The sequence below is a fragment of the Corvus hawaiiensis genome, chromosome 8 (assembly GCF_020740725.1).
Source record: "Corvus hawaiiensis isolate bCorHaw1 chromosome 8, bCorHaw1.pri.cur, whole genome shotgun sequence".
NCBI lineage: Eukaryota > Metazoa > Chordata > Aves > Passeriformes > Corvidae > Corvus > Corvus hawaiiensis.
The window spans coordinates 27928800-27952818 of NC_063220.1; the positions used below are offsets into that span (position 1 = coordinate 27928800).

A 24019-nucleotide genomic window follows, 5' to 3' on the forward strand; every position below is an offset into this window, starting at 1 on the left:
ACAGAACTTGTCTTAACACAGTAAGCCCATTTGTTGGGGTGTTTCCATTGGCATTACCTATGAGGCATTCCCATTATAACATATTCAATTCCCATTTCACTGGATTTATCAATGATGGTCTTAAGTGCAGGAATCATTACTTCACATCCTTCCAAACCAAATCTCTTTTCGGAAGACCACTTGCGAGCAAGGAAGTCCTCAAATCTTTGCCAAAAAGAAACAAAAAACCAAGAGAAATTATTTGTACTAAGGTAGTGTAGCAAATACTTATTGTCTACCATCTTATAGCAAATAAAATTATATTAAACTGTTTTAAAACATCTGTGAATACAAGTTTTTAGGCTTCTGGAATTAAGTCACACATGGGGAGGGAAACACAGGAGAGAATTCAGTCTTCTTTCTCCCCCATCTGAAAAGTATTTACTGGGACTTTGAAACAATTAAGAGTCCCCACCTCAGACAAAATTCACTTCCTAAGTTAAACTCTGTTCTCATGTACACAGACACTGACCACTGGATAGGCAGAGTCACAGCAAAGAAGACTCTTCTATGAATTGAAGAATATAACACAGAACCTGTATTTTCTAATACTTGTAAAAAACCCGGAGTAGAAAGCACACCTATTCCATAGGTCTCATTCAATAGCAAGGCTCCTCAGACTGTGTGATGTAACAGTTGAGAATGGGCCAAGAACCAGGACACTGGTATCCCTGCCTCAGCTTCAGCAGCAGAATGATGTCAATCCCTGACAGCTCTAAGCTCTTTTATTCTTTAATGCATTTGGGCCAGAGGCAATGTGAGTGGTTAGAAGTACCTTTTAACAAACACTGAAAGGATTATACATTGTAAAGCTTGGAGATACAAAAGGCAAAGAAAATACATCTGATTCATGAAAGTAACTGTATTGGTTACATCATCTGTGCAGTGCCTCCACTCATAACACTGCCATAATCCATTAATACTCAGCTTATTCTTCACTTAGAACGCTGACATTTACCTCTTTAGACTGAAGTCCTAAAAGCAGTGATATGAATTGTTGCCAAAAGTCTCTCCTAGCTCACCCATCAATACCTTACAATCCAGCCATCTAAGCAACAAGCCAGACCCTCAGCTGAGCTATTCTGCCAGAATTCCCCAGGGGAGTCTGTGGGGCTATGCCAGTTTTTATATAAAGGGAAAGTGGCATCCCATGTGAACAGCAGGTCCCACAGGGTGAATGAAACCAGTGCCAATTTCCTCCTCTTTGCAGCAGAAAGTTAAGCCAGTACTGGACAAGTAGCTAGTTCATTCCTTGAGGCAAACTGCCACTAAGTGTGCAGAGCTACAGCACTGCACAGTCACACCTTGCCAGTCCCCCACATGCCACTGTGAGTCACAAAGGCTCAGCCCCTGTCACTGCATGCATTCAGTATCCAGTGAGGAATACATCTGATGAAAGCTGGTTGCTCTCAGAAGGGATAACCTGGAAATGCTTGATCCTGCCCAGGTCAGGCTCCACATCAGGGTCTAACATGTTTACTAACGTGTTACAAAGTAGCTCAAAAATACACAATGAGTATTTTACATAAGGAGGAGTTAAAAATTACCCTTTGTTCAATAACCTCTCAGTGAAAACCACAAGGGAGGAGAAATCCAACTTTAAAATTCAGTTTCAAGTACCTGAAATCTGTAGTACTTGGAATGACCATTTTTGAAAATAGCGTTCTTGAGCAAAACAATGAAAACCTGCTTTACAAAGCCACAAATCTCGAGGACAACCAGTTTTCCACAAAACCAGACTTCTTTCCTAGGTCATTTTCAAACAATAAAACAAAAAGCACTCTAAAAATAGCTGGATAGAAATTTTTGTAAAACTTTTTTCTTCCCTTTTCAGCAGACAATTCATTTGGCAAAAGATGAACATTAGGCTCCCACATGCTACAAGAAACTCCAGATTTTTCCACAGCTTAGGCAGGAATAAAAGCACAAATTCTTGTCTTAGGATAAATGAACACAGTTCATACTGAGGGCCTGTTAAACAAACTTACTCAAATGTAATATTCACTTGCCCATTAAGTGACATTTTTGTTTCTGTTTAAATGAAACTTTAATGAGACACTGTAACACTGGCAAACAAAACACCTGGCAAAAATATCTTTTGTCACCTCTAATGAGCACTTCATTTTTAGGTCTTTGAAAACAGACTCTTAACCAAAAAGCATGCCTTTATAAATCTCTGACTCTTGTGTTTAACAAAGGACATACACACTGTTTCAGGTTGTAGGGACTGAAATAAATCTCGTGTCTGAGAAGCCTTGTTCCAGGGGTAAGAGGATAATTCAGTCTGGGATCACAGTAGTTCCACACAGATAGCCACAATGAGAGCAGTCAATAAGCTGTTTCCAAATGTGCTGTCATATATTGCAGAGGCTAAAACTGCTGCTGCCAGGTCATGCAACAGTACAGCACATCTTGGCACATCTCAAAATGAAAAGGGCCAGAACAGGACTTGAAATCAGACACCAACATTGTTCTGACACTTATTTACTGAATCTTTAACACAAATGTAGATTACTAGTGTGTTGAAACAACTTTTTCCCAGTTTACCTCCTCAAGCCAATGAAAACATTGCCAGGCATGCCACTAAAGGCCTTTTAAGATAACAGAATACTAAGTGGCAACACAGACCCTGACAGCCTCCTCACAGCACACACCTTCCTTTGCTGCGGCAGCCAGGTTAACTACACCCACCTGGACTCCAGATTTCAGTGAGACTGTTCTCCCCCATGTGAGCAGCTCCAGATCACAGAGCAGTGCCCCAGCCCCAGCCCAGCATACCTCATGGAGCGCACCAGCCTCGCCAGCAAAGTCCTTTTTTCCTCGTTTGTGAACTTCATAACTCCCGGCGTCTCAAACTTCTGACGGATCCACTGGCACTGCTCCACATCATTGATGAACATATACTCCAGGCCAATGTGTTGGCAGTAGGTATACTAGCAATTGAAAACACCAACAGAGAAGCTTTAGGAGCTAGTGGGCCACAAAGAAACTAATATATTTTTAAAATTATATTCTGTTACTCTCCTGAAAGCTACCTTGTCTTCCTCTTCCACAGTACCTTCCCCAAAGTAATTCTATAAGTGAATAAATTATTTTACTGAATCTAGTTTTGTACCAAAAAACTTTCTCTACAAAGTAACATTTCAAAATCTTAAAACGGAAAGATTCTCATTTGGTGGTACACCCAAAGTAGGCCAGTAAACCAGCCTGGCACATTTCACCTCACTCAGTGCTGTTCTTACAGGCATAGCACACTCTTCTTCAAATGCACCAGCAAAGATTTCAAGTGATTTATCAAAATTTGTGTCTTTTATCACATCTTATTTAAATGTCACCATAAATCAAGCAATAAAGACAGTCTAATGCAAATTATCTGATAACTGTCAAGTTTCAGAAACCTGGAAATGCGAAAAAGAATCCAAGCAGCTGAGAGCAGAGAAAGGACAGGAAGAAATGCAGAGACACAACAGAAATTTTATCTCCTTGTTAATTTTTTTTAATTTTCTATTTCTTACCTTAAAAAAGAGTGTTTCATTAGGAAAAATACGTCCACAATACAAGTCAACAGAAGTAAGACCTACTGTGAGTTTGAGACAAAACTACTCTCAGCATAGTGTGTGCTCTCTACTGCATTTAAGAAAGCATTGAATGTTAACCTCAATTTAAAAAAAATAAAAACCAAAGCTCTAGAGTGAAGAGGAAAGCAGAGGGTTCTCTCTCCTTAACACAAATCAGTTGCTCAAGGCTTTTAGATTTTGTTACTGATTTTGTCCTTTTATTTGCACATTACAATTTTAAAGATTATCTCTTGAAAATTGCTACACAGATAAGCCAGAAGTACAAAAACAAACAAAAAAAACCCCCAATCAAATATCGAGCTCAAATGCACAGCAGAGATAATGTGGTTTAACAATTTACCATGCCTCAGCTAAGCCAACATAAAAGTCAAACAACTGGGAATATCCAGCAATGACTCACTCGGCAGTCTATAAATTCATTACCATTCCTACTTGCTGCTTTGCTATTTGGAGCTCGCCTCTAATGATATTTATTCCTTCAAATTAGTTTTCCTTTGAATTATTTTAGCTTTGATGACTTCCTATGGCATCAACCATGTCACCTGTCAGATAATGAAACTCTGGAAAAAAGACTGGAAAACAAAGACCATCATTGTCTACAAGCTACAGCTGGGCTTGAATTTGGTACCCAGCCTTCGTATTTTTCCTCAAGTAAAGGTCTCACTAGAGATGGGGATCTGAAAGCAACCCCTGAACATCCTGAGCACGGTGTACACAGGTGTTTTATCTGTGGTACAACACTTAGAAGACAATTTCTAAAGGCTCTCCTCCTTTTAAACAATATCAGTTTTTTCCAGAATGAGGGCTGGCATTAGTATTCTACCACATTCACCTGTTATCCTTAATCTAGGCATTTCCAGTATCCAGCTAATTGCACCAATGGTGCTGCTACCTCTAGAATTAGTACAAAGGTTATTTTTAATGTTGTTGGAATCCTTTACATGCTCTATTAATAATTGGCAACTGATAAGAAGGTTTTGTGACTGACACCTGGATAAAGTTCACTTTGGTCTGAATGAAAAAAATCACAAATGAAAAAATGTCCCACTGACCTCCAGGCGTTTGATGATCTCTCGTAAAGAAAGACTGTTCTCGTTTCCTCCTATGAAGGTGGTTGTTGGCAGCTGAAAGACTTTGTCCAAATCTGATTCATGCAAACCATAAAATCCTACAACAGGTACATTATTGATTTGCAAAGTAGAACAGAAGACAAAAAGGAAACCAGCATTGTTTTTTAAACCATGGCAATCATATTTAATAAAGCAATATTAAGAAAGAAGGTACCAGATTAAAAATTGAAAGTGTGAATATTTTGAAGGTATCCATTAGTAAAATTGACTTTAATCTGGATTTTAAAGCGAATATTTTAATTAGTCATTGTTGGATTCTTTCTTAAATGCTCAGATGAAACAATTGAAATTAGAATCATCCAAGCCTTTCTTATATTTTAGCATATTAAGACATGTCATCAATTTTCCACACTTCTTGCAGCTCACTGTTTTATTTAACAACCTATTCTATCACGAGCAACAAACACAAAAAGAATCCCTTCTCACAGACAGAACCAGTTGGTTGGAAGCATATTACATTAATAGATAGAGAAAATGCACAACAGGTTCAATAAAATGCTGTACAAGCACTCTGGAGAATTTTCAAGGCATTTCTATTCACCCTCTCTTTTTAGGAAAATTTGTTTGAAATAGCCTGTAGAGCTCTAGTTCCCAGGCAGTGACCCCTTATAAAACACATAGATTTCCACACCCCCATCATCTAAAACTTGTTTAACCACATTGACCCATCTTGATTTGGACATACCTCAACTTGTTCTGGCTGAGAATATTATTTAAGAAAATATTTAACCTAACTATTATGCAGTTTCAAAAGCCAAAATATACAACAGACAAGACTGAAAGACTGGTATCAATGCAAGTTAAAGGCCTTGTATAATACAAGTTTAACCTAGACCTGTCAAATGAAGGAAGGAAAAACAGTTTCTTATAGTTGGAAGAAGGAAATATACAACATTTATAGTACACATTACACACAGTCATTATAGAACCTTATATATACATTAAAACTACATATGTGCCTACACATGTAAAAGTATTTGAAAAATTAAAAACAGCTTCTCTATTTTTAACTTTGAACTCTTTATCTTGTTTCCAGATAAGCTGCAGACATCCACTTTAATACTGATATCACAGCATGCACATAAGTCTTAAATCAATAAAGTGCTTAAATGTTAAGTGATTTTTCTGAAGATAAAAGCAAAGCAGCAATTTAAAGATGAAATAATAACAGCACCTAAGAGTTGAAGTCAGGCCACGGGACTGCATTGCCACCACTTCTACTATACAGCACTGTCAGTAAGTAACAAGTTTTGTGTTTTAGAAATAATATATTTTAAAATGTAAATTTTGGTTTCAATAAAAATTATAATACTATATTAAAATTTCAAACCTGGAGTGGCCAAAAAAAAGCATAGGTACCACTACTTCTCCTTTTTGGCACTGTAACCTGTTTTTTCCCAGCAGGAGGGGAGAGTGACACAGGGGATGACAGAGCCTTAGTGTCATTTGAAACAAAGCAGTGCATTTATTTCTTTGCTTTTGCTGACTTTCCCTCAGACTTCAAAGGCTCCTGATGTCCTCTCATGCATAAACCAGAACACGTACAGGAGCGATTCAGGCACACACAGAACATCTGTGCTTTGTGCCACAGCACCACATATTTACTGAAGCATCACCTCGTGTTTAAAGGGATACAACCTTATTGCAATCCCAAAAGCAATTCTACAGTGTGACTCAGGCAGTAGGTGCATCTCTAACTAACTGCATTTACAGAGGCAACTCTCAGAAGAAATTTCCTACCACAAGATTTCTCAAAAAGAAACCAGAAGATGGGACAAAGGAAATGCACAGAAAAATCAAACATTAAAATACTTTCTGTCCTGCCAAAGACCTTTCGTAAGTTTCCTGCCTGGAACATTCAAGGATAGGCATTTGAGATCTTCCTCTATTTTTGCTGTGCCAAGACTGGGTTATAAATTTTGTTTTCCCTAACGAACTGAAATCTCCAGGGTTACACTCTCAAACACATCCCCCCATCTCATTCAGACGTCTGGCATATTTTTCCTATGGGCATGAGGGCTTCAGTAGCTGCCTTCTGACCAGTCACAACACCCTGTACTAAACTATCTGTAGAGTTTAAAGGAATATGTACTGATGTGCTAGCAGTCACCCATGCTCCAAATTAATTATATTTGCTCAGTAAATGTCTCATGTATTTTCTAGTAGGTGTTTTTCCTTAATTAAAGCTGACAAACTTCAGAGAGAAGACCCAATCTGTGTAAGCATCTCTTTATTTAGTCTTAAGCACCCAATTCCTTTATATGATCAGAACTGTTTCCTTCCCTACACCAGAAATAGAAAACAGAGCAGCAGAGGCAATAGATATGCTTACAGAAAAATTAAGCAGAATGTGTATTATTTACTTCCTGCACTATGTTTTATGTCTGATTGAAAAAGCTTCCCTACGCATCAAAGAAAAATTGATTCAGTGTCTTCATCAAGTAGAAAACCATATTTTAAACGAACCAGGTAGATTGAAGAGCAGAGAAAAATCAATCAGGTGTTTTTTTTATTCAAGTAGAGAGAGGCAAAGAAATTGATCAGTGCAATTTCTCAGACACGAGCCCTTCCAACAATAAGAACAACCTTTGCAAAAGCAGACCCTAGTGCACTACACTCTTACAGCAGTAAACTGAAGTTTATAATAGAAGACATAATCACCATTGGATTATATCCACAGGTAAAGAATTCTACGCTTTTAATTTTTTTTCTGATAACTTCAAACAGTCTTCTTCAAGATTGCAGAAGGAATAAGTATCAGACATTAGAATCCAAATTTGGTATGAAATTTGCCTGAGTTCCTCTGTCCAGTGCTTGCTTTATTGCTTGGCTTCTCTATTGACTAGCCTTCAGATGTCCCCAGTTCAAACAAGTATGAACTGTAATGCTATAAGAGTAATTTAGATTATCAGAATCTTGGCCCAATGTATTGATTAGTATTAATTTCTGTTTTGGTTCCAAAATAAAACGTTTAGGGGGTTTATAGAGTGTTTATAATCATCATTGATCAGGTGATGAATTCAAAGGAACCTCACCTGTGATCTCAGAGTAGAATTTCCATTGTCCTGAAATTTTAGCCTCCTTACAGATGCTCAAAAGTACTATATCATGACACCAGCAAGCAGAAAAGATAGAAACTTCCCTGAAATGTGGCAACCCTGCCTATAGAGGGGAGTTGGAACTAGGTGATCTTTAAGGTCTCTTCCAACCCAAGACTTTCCATGAATCTGTGAAATGTCCTATTAAATCACCTCAGCCCAATGATACACAAATGAGCATTGCAAATAAGAAGGCACACAGCTTACACACCAAGTTTATCAATTGTGGTAATAAGGTCAGATGGAATAAACGAATCCAAATCTGCATCCAGAATTCCAAGGGGATCTAGCTGAGCCACATGATGGCCACGGATCTGAAAAAGGAGGAAAGTAAGAGCAAAATGAAATCACACTAACAAAAGTCAGATAAACGGAAAAAGTCAGTGACAGGTCTCCATAGGATATATATCAGCCATTAAGTTGAACAAGCAAACACCATTAATGTGATGACAGGGCTACATATTCCCCAAGTATTCCCATAAGAACAAAAAACAAGCATTGTATCACTGAATCCATATATACCTCACACACTACAACATAATCTTTATTATGTCTGACACACAATTTAACTGGGATTACACTGGAGTTAAAGTGAAGAAGGTTACTATAGAGTACATTTTCAGTCTCTGGGTAAAATTAAGAAATTATGATGAGCCTATAGAACCTACCCTCTGCCAATTCAGTCATTTTATATTTTTGCCTGAATCCTCTCTTCTGCACCTGAAGTACATTAAAATACAGCATTGCTGACTTAAAAAAGATTGGTGCTGAAGTAGTTTATATTGGCAATGAAGGGATCACTCTTCCTAAGCTCTGCTCCACATCAGATAGCATCTGACAGCATCTACTTTCACTCATGAAATTTCAGAAATTTGATCTATGACAGAATTGATATTCAAGACACTGAAGAGCACAAATTGAGTGGGAAATTTAGCCAGCTTTCAGTGATCAGTGTGACTGGTGTTAATGCATGGCACAAGCGGCTACAAACTAGTGCATTATCATAGAACATTGCTACAGAAGAAAGGACTAATTGATCCAACAGAGCCACAAACATAAAACAATTTTAATATGCCTCTTATGTGTGACTTTCACATAGCAAATTAACTCATTAAAAGCTTTGTATAGATGAATATATTACTAATTTCTCCTTATAATTTTTCTTTTTAATAACAAATTTGCACCCCTTGGGTAGAATTTCATTCATACTACTAGTATCTTAATTGTCCCTGAAAAAAACCTAGAAATTATAAAGTGCAGTATTAACAGCATCACACAGTAATAGAATATGATTAGAGTGTGGCTCATCAAGAAGGGACCTGTAAAAACACTGTTCAATTATTGTATATTTGCAGGAGAGTTTATAACAAAATGGTTTCCAGTCATAAGAAACCAGAAACACAGCATCTTTTTTGTAACTACCAGCCCTGTAAACTCAGCCTGATTTCTGTGATTCTTTGCATCTCATGAATCATCAGTAATGAAACTCTGACAGGCCAAATGATGCCCACAGCAACATCTGTGCCATCTGACTGTTTACAGCAGCACTAAGTTTATCTGACTGGAACAAAGCAAACAATTCTGTCTCAAACATAATCAACAGGAAAGAATTCACCTCCCTAAGTTACATCTGCTCTTCAGTATTAACAGGAAGAGGAAGAAGATCAGCAAGAATGCCAAAACCCAGAATGGCAGATCAGTCAATGCTGTGCCATATTATTCCAGGAGCAGTTTAGTCTTTAACTAAAAGACATATTTTCCTCAATATCAAGCTATTTTTCAATCAATTCTATTACTTTCACTGAATACAGAAAACAGTAACATCTGCAGAAGTCAAAGATCAACCTTTTGAAAACACATACATAAAAAATTTTCATCAATTTCCATAACTTTGATTAAATGCAAGTACAGACTGCCAGAAACTAGACCTTGATTCCTCTGGCCTCGCTTTTGCTAAGCACACAGAACTCACTGAAAATCCTTCTTTCAGTGTGCCCAGGGCTCTCTGTTAGAACAAGCAATAGATTAACTGCCTTCTCAGAAGACCAGCTCAACAGACCACAAAGCAGTTTACCACAAAAACCATAAAACACTGACAGGTTTGAGAAATGAAAATTCTGTATCCTTCTCCATTTCATTTCATTATCAGGCAAAGGAAGGTCACAAATTACCATAGCACTTCAACACTGAATTTAGAGGGTACTAAATACCTTTTAAAAAGCAGATAGTTGCCTTAGGCAATCCTCTGTGACTGTTTGTTGCAGACACATGGGTGCCTGCCATTTATACAGACATTTCTGTTCCATCACTTGACAAATACAGGGAGCAAAATGGCAACCCCTGAACTATTTTCAAGTAAATTGTCTTAAAGCAGCCTAACATTCTCCAATTTTCTCTAATACTTCACCAAATTTTTACTGCAAAAGTGGTTCTTTTCTACATATCTATTTCTAAGCAAATTTCACATATTCTTTATATTCACAAACATTTTCACTCTTTTACAACAGCCCTCCAACTCAGTGGTGACAATGCGATGTGTACAAAAAAAAGGTCTTTTAAGAAGTTCCTCTTCTATTTCTCTCATGACACCAAACAGAATTTAAAATACTTAGGGCAAGGAGGAACAGATCTGCTCAAACCAAACCGTAGGAAACTTCTTGGGAAGTTACTCATTTAAAAAACACTTGTGGAATATTTGTTAAATACAGATCTAGTTTTATGGGTTGGTTATTTTGGGGGGGTTTTTTACATAATTTTTAAGCTTTTAATTGAAATTAAGATACTAGATACAAGTCTAAAAAAAAATATTTCAACTTGTTTTTCATTTGGAAAACATCTAACAAAACCCACTGTCCTATTTCCAAATTACTTCTTCTTTTAGAGGAAAAATAATGAAATTAAGACTTAATCTCTTAGTTTAATAAAAGGGTTAAAAATCAGAGTGTGAAACAAAGTCAATTTGGATGAACAGCTCTCTAAAAGAAATCCATCAAAGCTAACCCAAACTCAGTACTGTCAGCCTCCCAAAATTCAGTTTCTGGTTAATTCATCATTTCTCCTCTCTCTTTTTTTTCCCTATAATCCTGCTCAAATCAGGAACCTCAAAATTCACCTTAGATGTATGAGAAGGCAAGTACATTTCGTTCTTTCCTAAAGAAAGACTGTAACATTTAAAACTGTAATACAAACATTCCCAGAAGTGAAGGCAGACTTTCACAAACCACTATTTCCACAAAAGTCCTTCCAGGCTAAGTCAGATGACCAACATCAGGTCTGTGGGTAGTGTGAATTATGAGTGTGCTAAACCAGGGGATCACCTCAGTCTGAATGTTAACACTTCCATGTTTAGACACTGTGCTGGAAAGGAAAAGCTGTCTAGCTCAAGGCATTTTGGATTAGAAGCAAAACAATGGTTAAGACAAGAAACCAAACGTGAACATAAAAAGGAAGAAGGTTGTTTGCAAAGGAGAGGCCTTCTTACACCCACCCCAGAGTACACTTACTTGGTATGCTCTTATCAATGACTGCACAGCAAGGTGGTCCTCAACAACCTTTTCAGCTTTCCCCGGTGTCGGGGCCAGGCCGTGGCTCTGCAGAAATGATGCCTTTCCTTCCAGCTGAGCTGGTAGATGGGGATCACGCGCTTGGCCAGCGTTAGCACTTCGGAAAAACACATCCCAGGACTGGACACGTGTACAGAGGAGAAAAATTTAGTACCTCAAATGAAAATCTAAACCAAAGCGACTCTTTCAAGCTGCAAACAGAACCTCACTGGATTACAGTGCCTTAAAACACCACTAATAGACAGCAAAAAAAAGAGCACTGATATGTCCCAATCTCGGTAGCAACTGTGTGTTTATTTACACAGAACACTTTTCCTCTCACTTCTTACACTGAGCTTGCTCAGCAGAAAACTCTCCAGCACACAGGACTGTAAAGCATCTTCATACATTATCCATTCACACAGCTCTTTTTAATTGTGCTGTTCAGGCAGCTAACAATGGCTATGATAATATCTTGCTGGTAAAGAGCTACCAAGCCTATAAAACAAAGAACTTTAATAAACTAAATGAATCCATTCCTTTAATGATACTTATAGAATTTATGGTACTTCAAGACATTCACTGATTACACTAAATCAGAATCAGTCCTTAAGAGCTTTTCTTGAAGAAACTTTAAAAGCAATTAAAGGGAGTTTTTTTGAGAGACTTCGATTCTAAAATCCTTTCCTCACCATCTTAGGTTACCTTACTATGAAAGAAATGATGGGCCTGGTTTCAAGTGCAAGTCATAATTTTATAAAAGTACTTATCTCAGAAACTGAATCACAACAAACAAAAGTTTATTTTATTTCCTTCTGTGCTTTTACACAAGCTACTTCACTCACAAATGCCCAAATGTTGTTTTCCTGAACTGTTTCCATTCTGATGAGGTGGTCACTGTGCCAGGTTACAATGGTTTTAGATATATGAATGCTAACAGAGAGCAGCAGAATGGGATAAAATATCTGAGACACTTAGACTCAATAAAGAAATGTAGATTTACACAGAAATCTGTGTAAAACACTTCTCTCAGTTGGCTACTTTCAGAAAACAAAAAGTAAGCTATTTAAAAACTTTCATAATTTTCTGACTGGAATAGAAGAACTGAAAGAGATAAATTTCTGTGAGGCTGCAAGTGCAGATTTCAATTACATTTCAAAGAACCAAGTGCCAGAAAAGTGAAAAAGTAGTCCAAAGCAACTCTTTTAAAAAGATTACTTAACATATGCATTACAGAACTCACCAAACAATCAAAATAATGTAATACAAACATGGCATGACAGAAAAATATTTACAAAATCCTGTTTTCATTAAAAAAAAGTCTTCATACTGAAATTTCTAAAAGCTTTAAAGTGTTCAGAAACACCATGAGAGGGGCAGCATAAAGGAGCTAAACATCACCCAACCTTCCAAGTTCAAGTTGTGGAAGTGGGGGGATTCACTGAACCTGTGGGTGGGAACCTCATCATTATCATGAGGACATTGCCAAGAAACATTGCTTTAATGCACTCCTCTTACTTCTTTATTCATACAAAGCTGCATCAAACCAAATACAGTAAACTTAATTTATCACCCTGCTCTTACACAAGCTTATCTAAACATAGCCTTTTATATGCCCTGACAAATTAAGGCAGACAGATCATGTGTGGTGGCCAGTTCCAGACCCACTATGAAGAATTCATTCCTCCTCCCTTCTCTTATTCATGCCCATTTCCTATATTATTCTTACCTTGACATCTTGGAAGCCACACAGATTAGAAGCCTGAATTTACATCCTCTAAGTGGTCTACAAGAGCCTACTAGTGTGACTGTATTTCAGCTGGGATTCTCTCTATACACCTTTCTTGCTCTGTGCTAAGAACAGTATTGTTATTCCATGCCTACAAAGCACTCAGCCTGAGTGTCTGCAGACCCCTGACAGTGAAAAACAATCATAATCCCTTTTTTAACTACTAAAGTTACTTAGACTGGAGAAATTATTTGGGCAATACTCAGTTATTAATTGTCTTTAAACATTAAATTAGGAAACTCCAAACACACATTTGGATCCATGACATCTCTCACATTCGAAGTTTTAATAAAGAATTTGCTTTGCTTAAGGTTTCTTCCTTACTTTTTCCAATGTCATGATACACAAACAATGATGATAATAACTATCCCTTTGTTGAGTAAGATTTTGTCATTTAAATGTAAAAGTTATCACAGCACAGTCCCACAAACAACTGAATGTGTTTTTAGACAAGTGCTCTGTTGACAGAGTTGTTAACAAAATGCAAACAGACTCACCCAACAAGTCATCTGTTTAAGGAGAATCAGCATACAGCTCTTTCTTCATGCAAACTCACAAATATAAAGAAAATGTTTCCATCTGAAGATGCAGCCAGCTGAGACAGAATGGACCCACAGTATTTTTTCCTATCACATTTTTGAACTTATTGATTTGTTAGACAGGCTTGACATTTAATCAGCGGGGAGGGAAAATACATCATTTGGCTACAGAAAATTAGTTTTTACTAGATACACATCCATCAAAGCCTTTACAAATTTCTATAGTGTCTTTCAAGATTGATACCAGATTATAGTCTTCAAGTTCTGTGTATCAATGTCAGTCTTTGGCAACAGCATTTGCCATGTGACTGAACAGAGAGAAGACCAGCTTGGTCTCACAGCAAACCTGAAGCTTCTCAACTGAATTAGTGAAGTTCTTCAAGAAGATTGTAGAGGAGACTTATAAAACAAAAAAATACATTCACCAAAAAAAATTACTACAGTGATAGATTATACATTTTTTATTCCTTCTGCCAGCAATTCTATATTGCAATTAAGCATTATTTTCTCAAGTAATATAACACAATTCAAGTGATTCAGTAGCAACATTTTACTGCCATATAGTAAACAGTGTTGCAAACAGAATAACAAGTAAAATATGCTTTATCTTGATAGTTTGAGGGGTTTTTTTTAGTGCCATCACAATATTCATCAACTGCACTGAGGACAGTAAAGCCTTAGAAGACACACACTGAGCACCACTATATCATTTAAAAAAGAAAATGAATAAAATTAAGTCAAAGAAAAACAAACCCCCCCACTTTTCCCTAGTCCATAAGCCAAGGAGGTGATTACATGCTCACAGCAGAGTGGCTGCATACAGGATAACATGGGAGGCATTATGTACTCCATAGCCAACCATGCAGTTTTGTAATTAATCTTGTGATAGTAATAACTGAGCCTTGTCAAGCTTCTCTCTTATGATCTATGGCCCTGACACCAAGCTTCAAGGAGAAATAATGACGCCTTTTTCAGAGACCACATCATTTTATTCTGATTGTTGTTTTGGCTACTCTGACAATAGGAAATTCAAAAGACAAGGAAAAGCAGGAAATCATTAGAAATGGATTTGTACAAAGAATAAAATCTCTTTTATATATATATATATAGACATGCATATTCCTTGATATGCAACCATAATATACATAGAAAGGAGAAATTCTTAGAAACACTGAATATGCTCATTGCAATGTGACAGCCATATTTCATAGTTGTAAATAAGCATATGTGGGAAGATGTGCAGTCAAATCTTCTGAGAGGGAAATCAGTTCAGGAGCCCTGATTAATTGGATTTTCTAAGTACAAGGGAATAGAATAGGATTTTAAAGTCCAGGAAAAATCAAGCTTTTCCATCTAATCAATGAGGAGGCACAACCCCTCTGAAAAGGGACTATCTAAGAAGAAGAAACATGAGGAGAAATAGGATACAAAAAGGAAAATGAGGAAAGAGAATGCAATATGTCAAAAAGCACAAGCTGGTTCTCTAAACCATACTGGACATACTGAATAAAACACTGAAATATGAGTGGCCTGCAAAGAACCAAATTATTAACAATACCATAATCAACACCACGTGGTGTCTCTTGACGTTTTTTTCCAACGCTTCCACTCCTTTCCATACCAAAATGACAAGTGCACAACTTCACAGTCAAAATCACAGCATAAATTTTTCTGTATTTTTAAGAAAACAGGGTGATTTCAACCCTTAACATTTTAAACTTGTTTCATGAAAGCTCAAATTGAACAATTTCTGTCAACAAAAATCTTGAGAAGGTATTTGTAGCTTTCAGCCAATGAAATGAGATGGTTTTCAAGAAACCAAAAATCAATTTTGTTGATGAAACAAAGTAAAATTAATTGGCATTCTTCTGTCCCCCCCCATCCCCGCCTTCTCTTCATAGGCTGTGAAAAACCTAGTAATTTAGGCAAGAATAGCTGTAATCCGTTCTTTCTATCCATCATATTCTTTTAAGCCTCATAAATCAGGAACACAGTGAATTTACTTCAGTTTGTTACTGTTGCAAGTTTATTAAACACAGTTAACCTAGAAAAGAATTCACACAATTTTATAATCGTGCTGGTTTTGGCTGGGGTAGTTAATTTATTGCACAGTAGCTGGTTTGGATTCAGAAATGGGGTTAGCAATATAGAGACGTTTTTGTTATTGCTGAGCAGAGCTTACAGTGTCAAGGCCTTTCTGCTCCTCACCCAACCAGTGAGGAGGCTGGGGGTGCACAAGGAATTGGGAGGGACACAGGCAGGACAGCTGATCCCAACTGACCAAAGGGATATTCCAGACCACATCATGCTCAGCATGGGGAAAGAAGAAGAAAGGGGGGGACATTCAGAGTGATGGAGTTTGTCTTCCCAAGTCATCATTACGTGTGATGGAGCCCTGCTGTCCTGGGGATGGCTGAACACCTGCCTGCTCATGGGAATCGGTGAATGAATTCCTTGTTTTGTTTTGCTTGTTTCATGCAGCTTTTGCTTTCCCTTTTAAACTACCTTTATCTCCATCCACAAGTTTTCTCACTTCTACCCTTCTGATTCTTTTCACCATTCACGCGTGTGTGTGAGAGAGAGCGCACATGCAGCTGCGTGGTTGCCAGATGAGGTTAAACCACGACAAAAATGCATCTTGAATCACCTGGGATCCACTCCCTAGGCCACACCCTACATTCCTCTGTCAACTCACTTGTGATGATTTATTGGTTGCTGTTCAACCCACAGGCTGCATCACCCCACCAGGATCCAGGATCAGACTGCGCCTGCACTCCCAGATGAACTGGATGGCCTTTCGGCAGGACTTTTAGCACTTCCGCCTACCCCGAGCACCAATCCTTAGCAGCCGCCTCTGCAGTTCCCAGCCGCCGTGGTTCAGCACCCTGGCCAGCTCCGTGCGGCGGCGGGCCCCGCGCTGCAGCGCTGCCGCCCCGCTCCCGGCTGGGGCGGGCTCCGCGCTCCCCTGCCCGCACCGAGGGGAACTGCCCACCCACAGACATGCTTGCAGGGCTTCCCAGCAGCAAAATGCACTCCACTGCAAAGGGGATGAACCAGGAATTTCATTCATCTGAAAGGAATGAAGTTCGTCAGAAGCCAATGTAATGTAAATACAATAGGAGATGTCACCTTGATGTCACTACGTACACTCCTTATGCATGAGTTCATCCCTTCAGTGTCCCCAGTATAAAAGGGTTGATATCGATCTCCAGCCTTGACACATCATGAGGGCTTTGCAGAAATTAATTCAGTGCACCCTCACAATGTGCTACCCCACCCCACCCTGGTGGAGCTCAGCTGGCAGCTACAGGACAAGGGCTCAAAGTCAGATGAGAGAGAGCCACTGCCAGAGAAGGTTTCTCCATCCCAAGTTCAGGTGTAACATAAAAGACCTAGGATCTATCTGCTATGTGAACAACAGTCAGTCTTCAGAGCTGTCACTGTATATGTCAACTTTCAACAAGACTAAGTTCATACACAACATCCAAAAAAAAAAAAAAAAAACAGCTACAAAACCACCAAAACCACCCTTTTTGGTTTCCTTTTTTGTTTCCCCCCTCAGCACACAGTCAACTTCCTCACACTCTAGACAGATTATGAGACTTAGAACAACAACTTCTAAGTGACATTTTGATATTCGTGCTTCGAGAATAAGGAAACAGAGGACCAATCTGGTAAACATTTTGGGCACAATTCACATTACTTCCTAGGAAATGATTTGTCTGTCTTAGAATTGATCAGACTTCTGATCAACTTCTTAAGTTACTGTACATGTATCACCATAACAGAGCCCTCCTTGTCAGCAGAAAGCTTGTTAAAAAATAAGCGTATGTATTTTGTCCACAAGAAAGGATTTGGGTAATAGAGTTTTTAGAAAAGCAAGCACATGTATATTGCCTGGAGAGAGAAGGAGAGACACAAAACAAAATACTTTTCAAGATACTTAAGAATTTTCTGATAATTTCAGATTCAGTTTTAAGGTTACAGACTCCACAGTTTAATCTAAAGGGAAGAACATTCATCTTCTTCAGACAGTTTAGAAGTACCAACATCAACACGTATTATTTAAATATAACATATTTTCCAATATAGCCTTATTATAAACCAAAAAATTAAATATATTTCATTCTTGGGTCTTCTTCTGGATGTAATTAATTACTGAACTGACTGCTTGACCAGCATGTTCATGGAGGAATAAAGTTCCAGAGCAGCTTTCTATTTCTGGTCTGGACTTATTCTTTCCGCTCTGCTCACCATGTCTGTGCCTCCTCTGTACTTTTACAGTTGCAGTATCACATCTTACAGCAATCAATAGGTGGGAAATTAATTTCATGTTTTTCATTTCACACAAGACCTTGTCCTGAACTTTTTATTAAAAAAGCAAGTTAAAAAGTAAAAGAAACCTATTCCACTCTTAACCCAGTATTACAGTCAAGATTTAGACTTACCTTATGTACACTTTTAGGGTTTTCAAGCCATGCATAGTACATTTCCTCCACATAATTGGAATTACTCCCACTCAGGAATGGCTCTGAGGTTCCTGATGAAACATACCGTTGGCCATGTAAAAATGCCCTTCTGGCTATATCCTGCTTTTCCAGAAGTTTAAAGCCATGCCTCCTCAGCGTAGCTGCAAACAACTTCAGATGACTCATGTTTGTTTATTAGGCAGACAATCCAAGTCTATTAATAAAATAAAACCAAAATTAATCAGAAAAAGAGCCAATGAATTGCAGATGCATTTCAGCCTCACAGAAAAACTGATGTTTCTGGCTACAGTGCTCTAGTACAGAGCTCAGGCCTAGGCACGAAGTTCCCTTCAGAGTTACAGTCACAGCAGTGGAGTAGCTGCTGATGGCCTTCCCCACATCAGTCAGCTCCTCTCACAGCTTCTGTAACTGCTGTCACCACCCTGCTCCCTGAAGCAATCACCATTTGTACCGCCAGCCCCTAAGCCCAGCTCCCTGGAACAAATGGGTCTGCTAATCATTGACCTCTCTGGAGCTCCTGGCAACCCTCTGCTGTCTCTGTTTAGAAAGCTGTGGCCTTTTACCCAGTCAGACTGGGGTGGGGTCAGCAAACAGTGTCAGCCACAGGTGCTGTGGATAACAAAAAGCCGCTACCTGCAATTTCTGCCACGAGTAATGGAGCTGACTAAACAATGAGAAGTGTTAGTTAAGTGTTCATATTGACATTAGCCTTCAACCAAACAGTGAAACACAGGGAAAAGGCTTGCTCTAATTTGTTTTCCTAACTAGCAACATTTATCTTGTGCTTCCAATGATCTCTTACGAGCTTTGTAACAAGGACAGCAGATTCCCTGCAATTTTGAATTGAGAAATTCAATTTTCCAATTCAATTTCCCACAATGGGAAGAACAATAAGGGTTGAATCTTCTGAATGCTGAACACCATCAGCTCCAGTGCTAGCAAAAGAAAGCAGAGCTTACCTTCAAAATAAAAAAGAACAAATGCACCTTACAATTAGTCCTGAAATAATATAATCTTAATGCTGAAGTTGCTAAAACTGCAAAGAAAGAGGAATAATGTGAAAAGAAATTATTAGTTTCGTTTTCACTTTAAAAGTATTTAGAATGCTACAATAACATGAAGGATGAGGTATTAATTTAGAAAAAGTAAAATTCAGATTTAACTCCGAGGTGTATCTCTTTTGTTTAGCTGTCCATCTAGAGAAATAATTTACTTGATCCAAGGTAAAACTCAACGTTTTTTGCTGCTTGGTGTGACTGTACAATTGCTAAAAACAAAAGTACTGAGCTGCCAAATCAACTTTTAATTGTTTTTAAAAACAACACTGTCATTTTGAGTCATAAAACAAATTTTAATGTTACCTATTACATGTTAAGATTTCTTTATTTCTAATTCAAAAATAGATACCATAAAAAATGTCATGAACATTTTCTGTATATAATTCCCATTACTTTCTCACTGTTTTTCCTCTTACAGCCTCCTTTCAAGAAACAAAACATGTGGTTATAAAATGCCTAATTCTGAGGGGTAGGAATAGCTATGTTTTTCATCATCCAATTTAAAAGTTGATATTGATTAAAAAAAAAAAAGAAAAGAAAAAGGGCTCCTACTAAATAAAACAGTATTATTGCTTGTTCTTCTCTGGCATCACATTTTTAGCTCAACATGTATTTTAAACGCTGATGACTAGATCAGTTTCTTAGTCACTACCTTTAACTGTATCATCCCAGCAGTGAACTCTCCTTGATCATACCAGATTCCCTTGTCTCCTTTTTCAAGACTTCTATACCCTTTTCACTCTCATCCAGCAAACCCAACCCAAAGCTCCTAAGAGCAGCTGCTCTCATCCACTTACTGGATGCTCTAAACAAGCACTTGTCCACATTCTCCATGTGCCTGGACACATGGAGAGTATTCTGCCAAGGCTGCATCACTGAAACTAGCACACAGTCCTCATTTAAACCTATGAACTCCTCAAAACCACACACTCTACTCTCTCCACCTGGCATTTGCAGCAAATTGGAAACAGCTGGGCTACTGGTATGCTGAATCCCTATTCATCAGTGTTATTTCCTACCTACATATATTCCCTTGTCATTTTCCACTTCACGGATACGAAGCTTATTAGAACATGTGTGTCAACACCCCATCTCTGACCAGGGCTCCCTGGCAACTGGAGGAACACAACCACCATCAGCACCATTTCAGAAGCAGATTAAGTGCTGGAAGAGCTCAGTGACTGCAAGAGCACTGACAGAGCTCATATACTGTCTGCATATATAATTCTCTGTAAGATTTAACAGCAAGTATGCACGATGTTATTTTGCAAAACTGGGTGAGTTTTCAACATGTTATAACAGTAAGAACAGAGAGGTCACCATGGCACTTACAACTTTATGTCTGCGCCCATTCTGATAGAAATTATTATTCCACCTACCTTACTGCATGAAAATCTCACCCTCTGCCACAAAACCTTTGCACACATACACTCATTCCTAAGGGATTACCTACTCTCACTTAAAGTACTTTGTAAAGACTTGGGAGAGAAGGGAATGAGAAGAATGTTTTTCTTAGTTTATCATACTGCAGTAGCAAGCTTCTTAAGTACAGGTAATTTTACATTTTTTCTTCATAATATGTCTGCCTGAAGAATGTGTAGTTCTTTCTTCTAGAAGTTAGTAAAGAACACATAACAGAATAACAAAAATTTGTCAGGGAGATTGGAAAATGGATGCAAATGACATAATATATAACAGAAAGAGAGAGCTTGTAAGTGGTACCAGTCACTTCCCTCCAGCTCCATTTGAATTTCAAAATGGGGTCAGAGCCATACTCCAAGTAGTAACTACTGAATATGCAATCTACAGAAGCATATAGGAGCTATGTCACTCCAGCCAGATTCCAGTTACAGATTAATATGACTCAAAAAACCTGACTTCTTCCTAGTTCTTCCTTCTGCACACATCGCTCTTCAGCACAGATGTCAGCTGTCAGCAGCTAAACAAACCAGAGACCACCAGCGTGATCATAGACCATCCCAGCCCACTCAGCCTTGAGACTGTCAGTCAGAAATCAGCACCCAGGACAGCAGGCAGGAGTCAGGAAGAGTTAGAACTGTTCCACTTCACTATGTTTCCTAAACCAACCCTGAAATGAAAACAGTGATTGGAAAGGCATCAAGCTGAGCTAAGAGCAACCTTAAGGATAGTATTAATTAAATCTCTACCGGAGGTCAAAAATAAGAAAGAAGCAGTGAACCACAAGAATAACCTGATATTTAATGCACCACAGCACCCTCCAAATGGTGGAAGTAAATGAAAGGCCTAAGCAGCTGAAAATTTTTGCAGCTGTTCTGTCTCAAGCAACAACCTAGCTTTCACCTTGGCCCTTCCAACTCTAGAAGTGCCCTAATGTCATGGACAGTCGTGGGAATTATCCTACCCAGGTTTCTAGAGGGTGACAGAAGCATGTGGAAAAGACAGCAGACACTTCTAATAACAAAGTTTTTATCCAGCTTTTTTCAAAATCACTTTTATTATAAATACGTTGCACATATGAATCAATATCCTCCTGGTATTGTCAGTATCCTTACTGAGTTTCTTAACACATGGGAAGCCCTGCCAATGTTAACAAATATTCTTCATGCTCTGCAGAAGCGGTCATTAAAAAGCCTGGCCCATATTTCACAAAAATAGTCCTTCATCCACTATCATGGCCATTTTCTCCTATACTCCCCACACAGCTTAAAGTTCTTTTTCAGACTGAATAATTCAAATAAAACAAGGCTGACAGTGAAAAAAAAAAATGGATGAAGATGATAAAGTTCCTCCAAAAGATTATCATAGATAATTTAAATTAGAGATGCAGGGAATATCCTTATTAAATAAGGCTACTTCAGGGATACCTCCATGCACTAAATGTTTCTTTTCCCCCAGCACAGATGTGACACGCTGTATAGGGAATCCTAATTCTCCACCCATAAAGTTGGCCTGCAGGAGGTTTTTGAGCGGCGCATTGGCCTCAAGGCGCACACCGCGAGTCCTGGGCACTGGAGGCACCTCGGTGCAATAAAACTTAACGGATTTATTACCCTACCCTCGAAGAAACGCCTTCAGCGGGTTCCAGAGGGATACCACCACCACAGACTCCAGGCTACCAACGCGTTGTAAAAGAGCAGAGGGGAGGATCTGGGAAGGTCGGGTTTGTTCTCCGGCCCCTCCCCGTGGCGCCAGGACGCGGTGCCCTGGTCACCCTGGCCACCGGGGGCCGGAGCCTGCCAGGCTGTCAAGGCGCTCCCAGCTGCGACAGGGCTGAGGCATCACCGGAGCCCGGGCCAGGAGGGGCCGTCCCCGCTCACCCCACGCTCCGGGGCCCGGCCCAGCCCGGCCTGCGGCACGACCCCCCTCAGCCGCACGACGAGAGGCCCCGCCGCGCCGGGGGCCTGCGCGGGGGACGGGCCGTGCACCGCGGCCAGGCCCGGCCTAGCTCCGCCGCCCCCCGCCCCTCACCGGCGCGGACAGACCTGCGGGGGCGCGGGAGCTCCGGCGCATCCGCGGAGTGCGGCAGGGAGGGCGCGGAGGGGAGGGAAGGGAAGGGAAGGGAAGGAGCGCCGGGAGCGTCGGGAGCGGCGGGGCGGGGGCCGCACCTGCATCACGTGAGGCGCGCGCTGAGGTCACGGCGGGGCGGAGCCGCGGGCGCTGCACCGGCACCACCGCCCCGGGCACGCCCGGGACCCGCCCCCGCCCCGAGACACGCCCGGGGACAGCCCGGGGGCCCGCCCCCGCCCCGAGACACGGGACACGCCCGGGACCCGCCCCCGCCCCTCGGGACACGCCCGGGGACCCGCCCCCGCCCCCAGACACGCCCGGGGACACGCCCCCGCCCCTCGGCACAAGGGACACACCCCTCGGGACACGCCCCGCCCCTCGGGACACGGGACACACCCCTCGGGACACGCCCCGCCCCTCGGGACACGCCCCGCCCCTCGGGACACGGGACACACCCCTCGGGACACGGGACACACCCCTCGGGACAAGGGACACACCCCTCGGGACACACCCCTCGGGACACGGGACACACCCCTCGGGACACGGGACACACCCCTCGGGACAAGGGACACACCCCTCGGGACACGCCCACGCCCCTCGGGAAGCACCCACACCCCGGACACGCCCCCGGCTCCTCAGAGCCCGCGGCCCCGGAGCCGTTGGGGGTCCGGTGAGCGCGTTTCGGTGCTCCCGGCCCACAGCTCTCATCAAACGTGTAAATAGGGGCGAGAGCACCGCGTCGGTGAGCACCCGTGACAGGGAACGCCTAAGGAAACCCATCCCGTGGATAAGTTGCTCGCACCGCTCCTGTGCAGGAGTGACGGGCAGTTTCACAAGGGACATACAAAGTGTCCCAAGGACACATGCGTTTGCTCTCCAAAATTTGTATAGAAAGTAGACTGAGCGTAGTAGACCTTGACAAAATTATAGCACGTGTATGTGAGCAATTTTTCAGAGTGAATTATTGTCCCAACTTATATGACCAAATATTAAGTGCAAGACAATAGAATTTCAAGTGTTCCTTTGGTGGTAGAATTCTTATTTACCTCTTTCAAGTTTTCTTTTCTCCTGGTTGCCTTCAAATTACATGTCTGTCCATTTTCTTTCATAAATCAGAAATGACGTATTTTTTATTTCCCTGCTCTATTTAATAAAGTTACAACCAAGATCAAATGCCTATATATACGGTAAAATTGGTATTTCAGACAACTATTGACACCATCACACACATTCCAATGTTTGGTAACTTTCTGGGTAAATAATAAGA

General features: G+C 40.2%; 1 protein-coding gene across 3 annotated transcripts in view; it reads right to left on the reverse strand.

The window, feature by feature from the left end:
• The window catches only part of OGDHL (oxoglutarate dehydrogenase L), a 48321-nt gene extending 25448 nt beyond the window's left edge, over positions 1-22873 (reverse strand). Inside the window, exons 1-7 of one of the 3 annotated variants that reach the window (XM_048311081.1) lie at positions 22851-22873; positions 18164-18398; positions 11349-11528; positions 8057-8159; positions 4670-4785; positions 2818-2972; positions 58-204 (exon numbers count right to left, since the gene is read on the reverse strand). In XM_048311081.1, the coding sequence (XP_048167038.1) occupies positions 58-204; positions 2818-2972; positions 4670-4785; positions 8057-8159; positions 11349-11528; positions 18164-18370 (908 nt within the window). In that variant the 5' untranslated portion in view covers positions 18371-18398; positions 22851-22873. The other 2 variants (XM_048311079.1, XM_048311080.1) reach the window with 2 other exon arrangements.
• Between the last annotated feature and the right edge of the window lie 1146 nt (positions 22874-24019).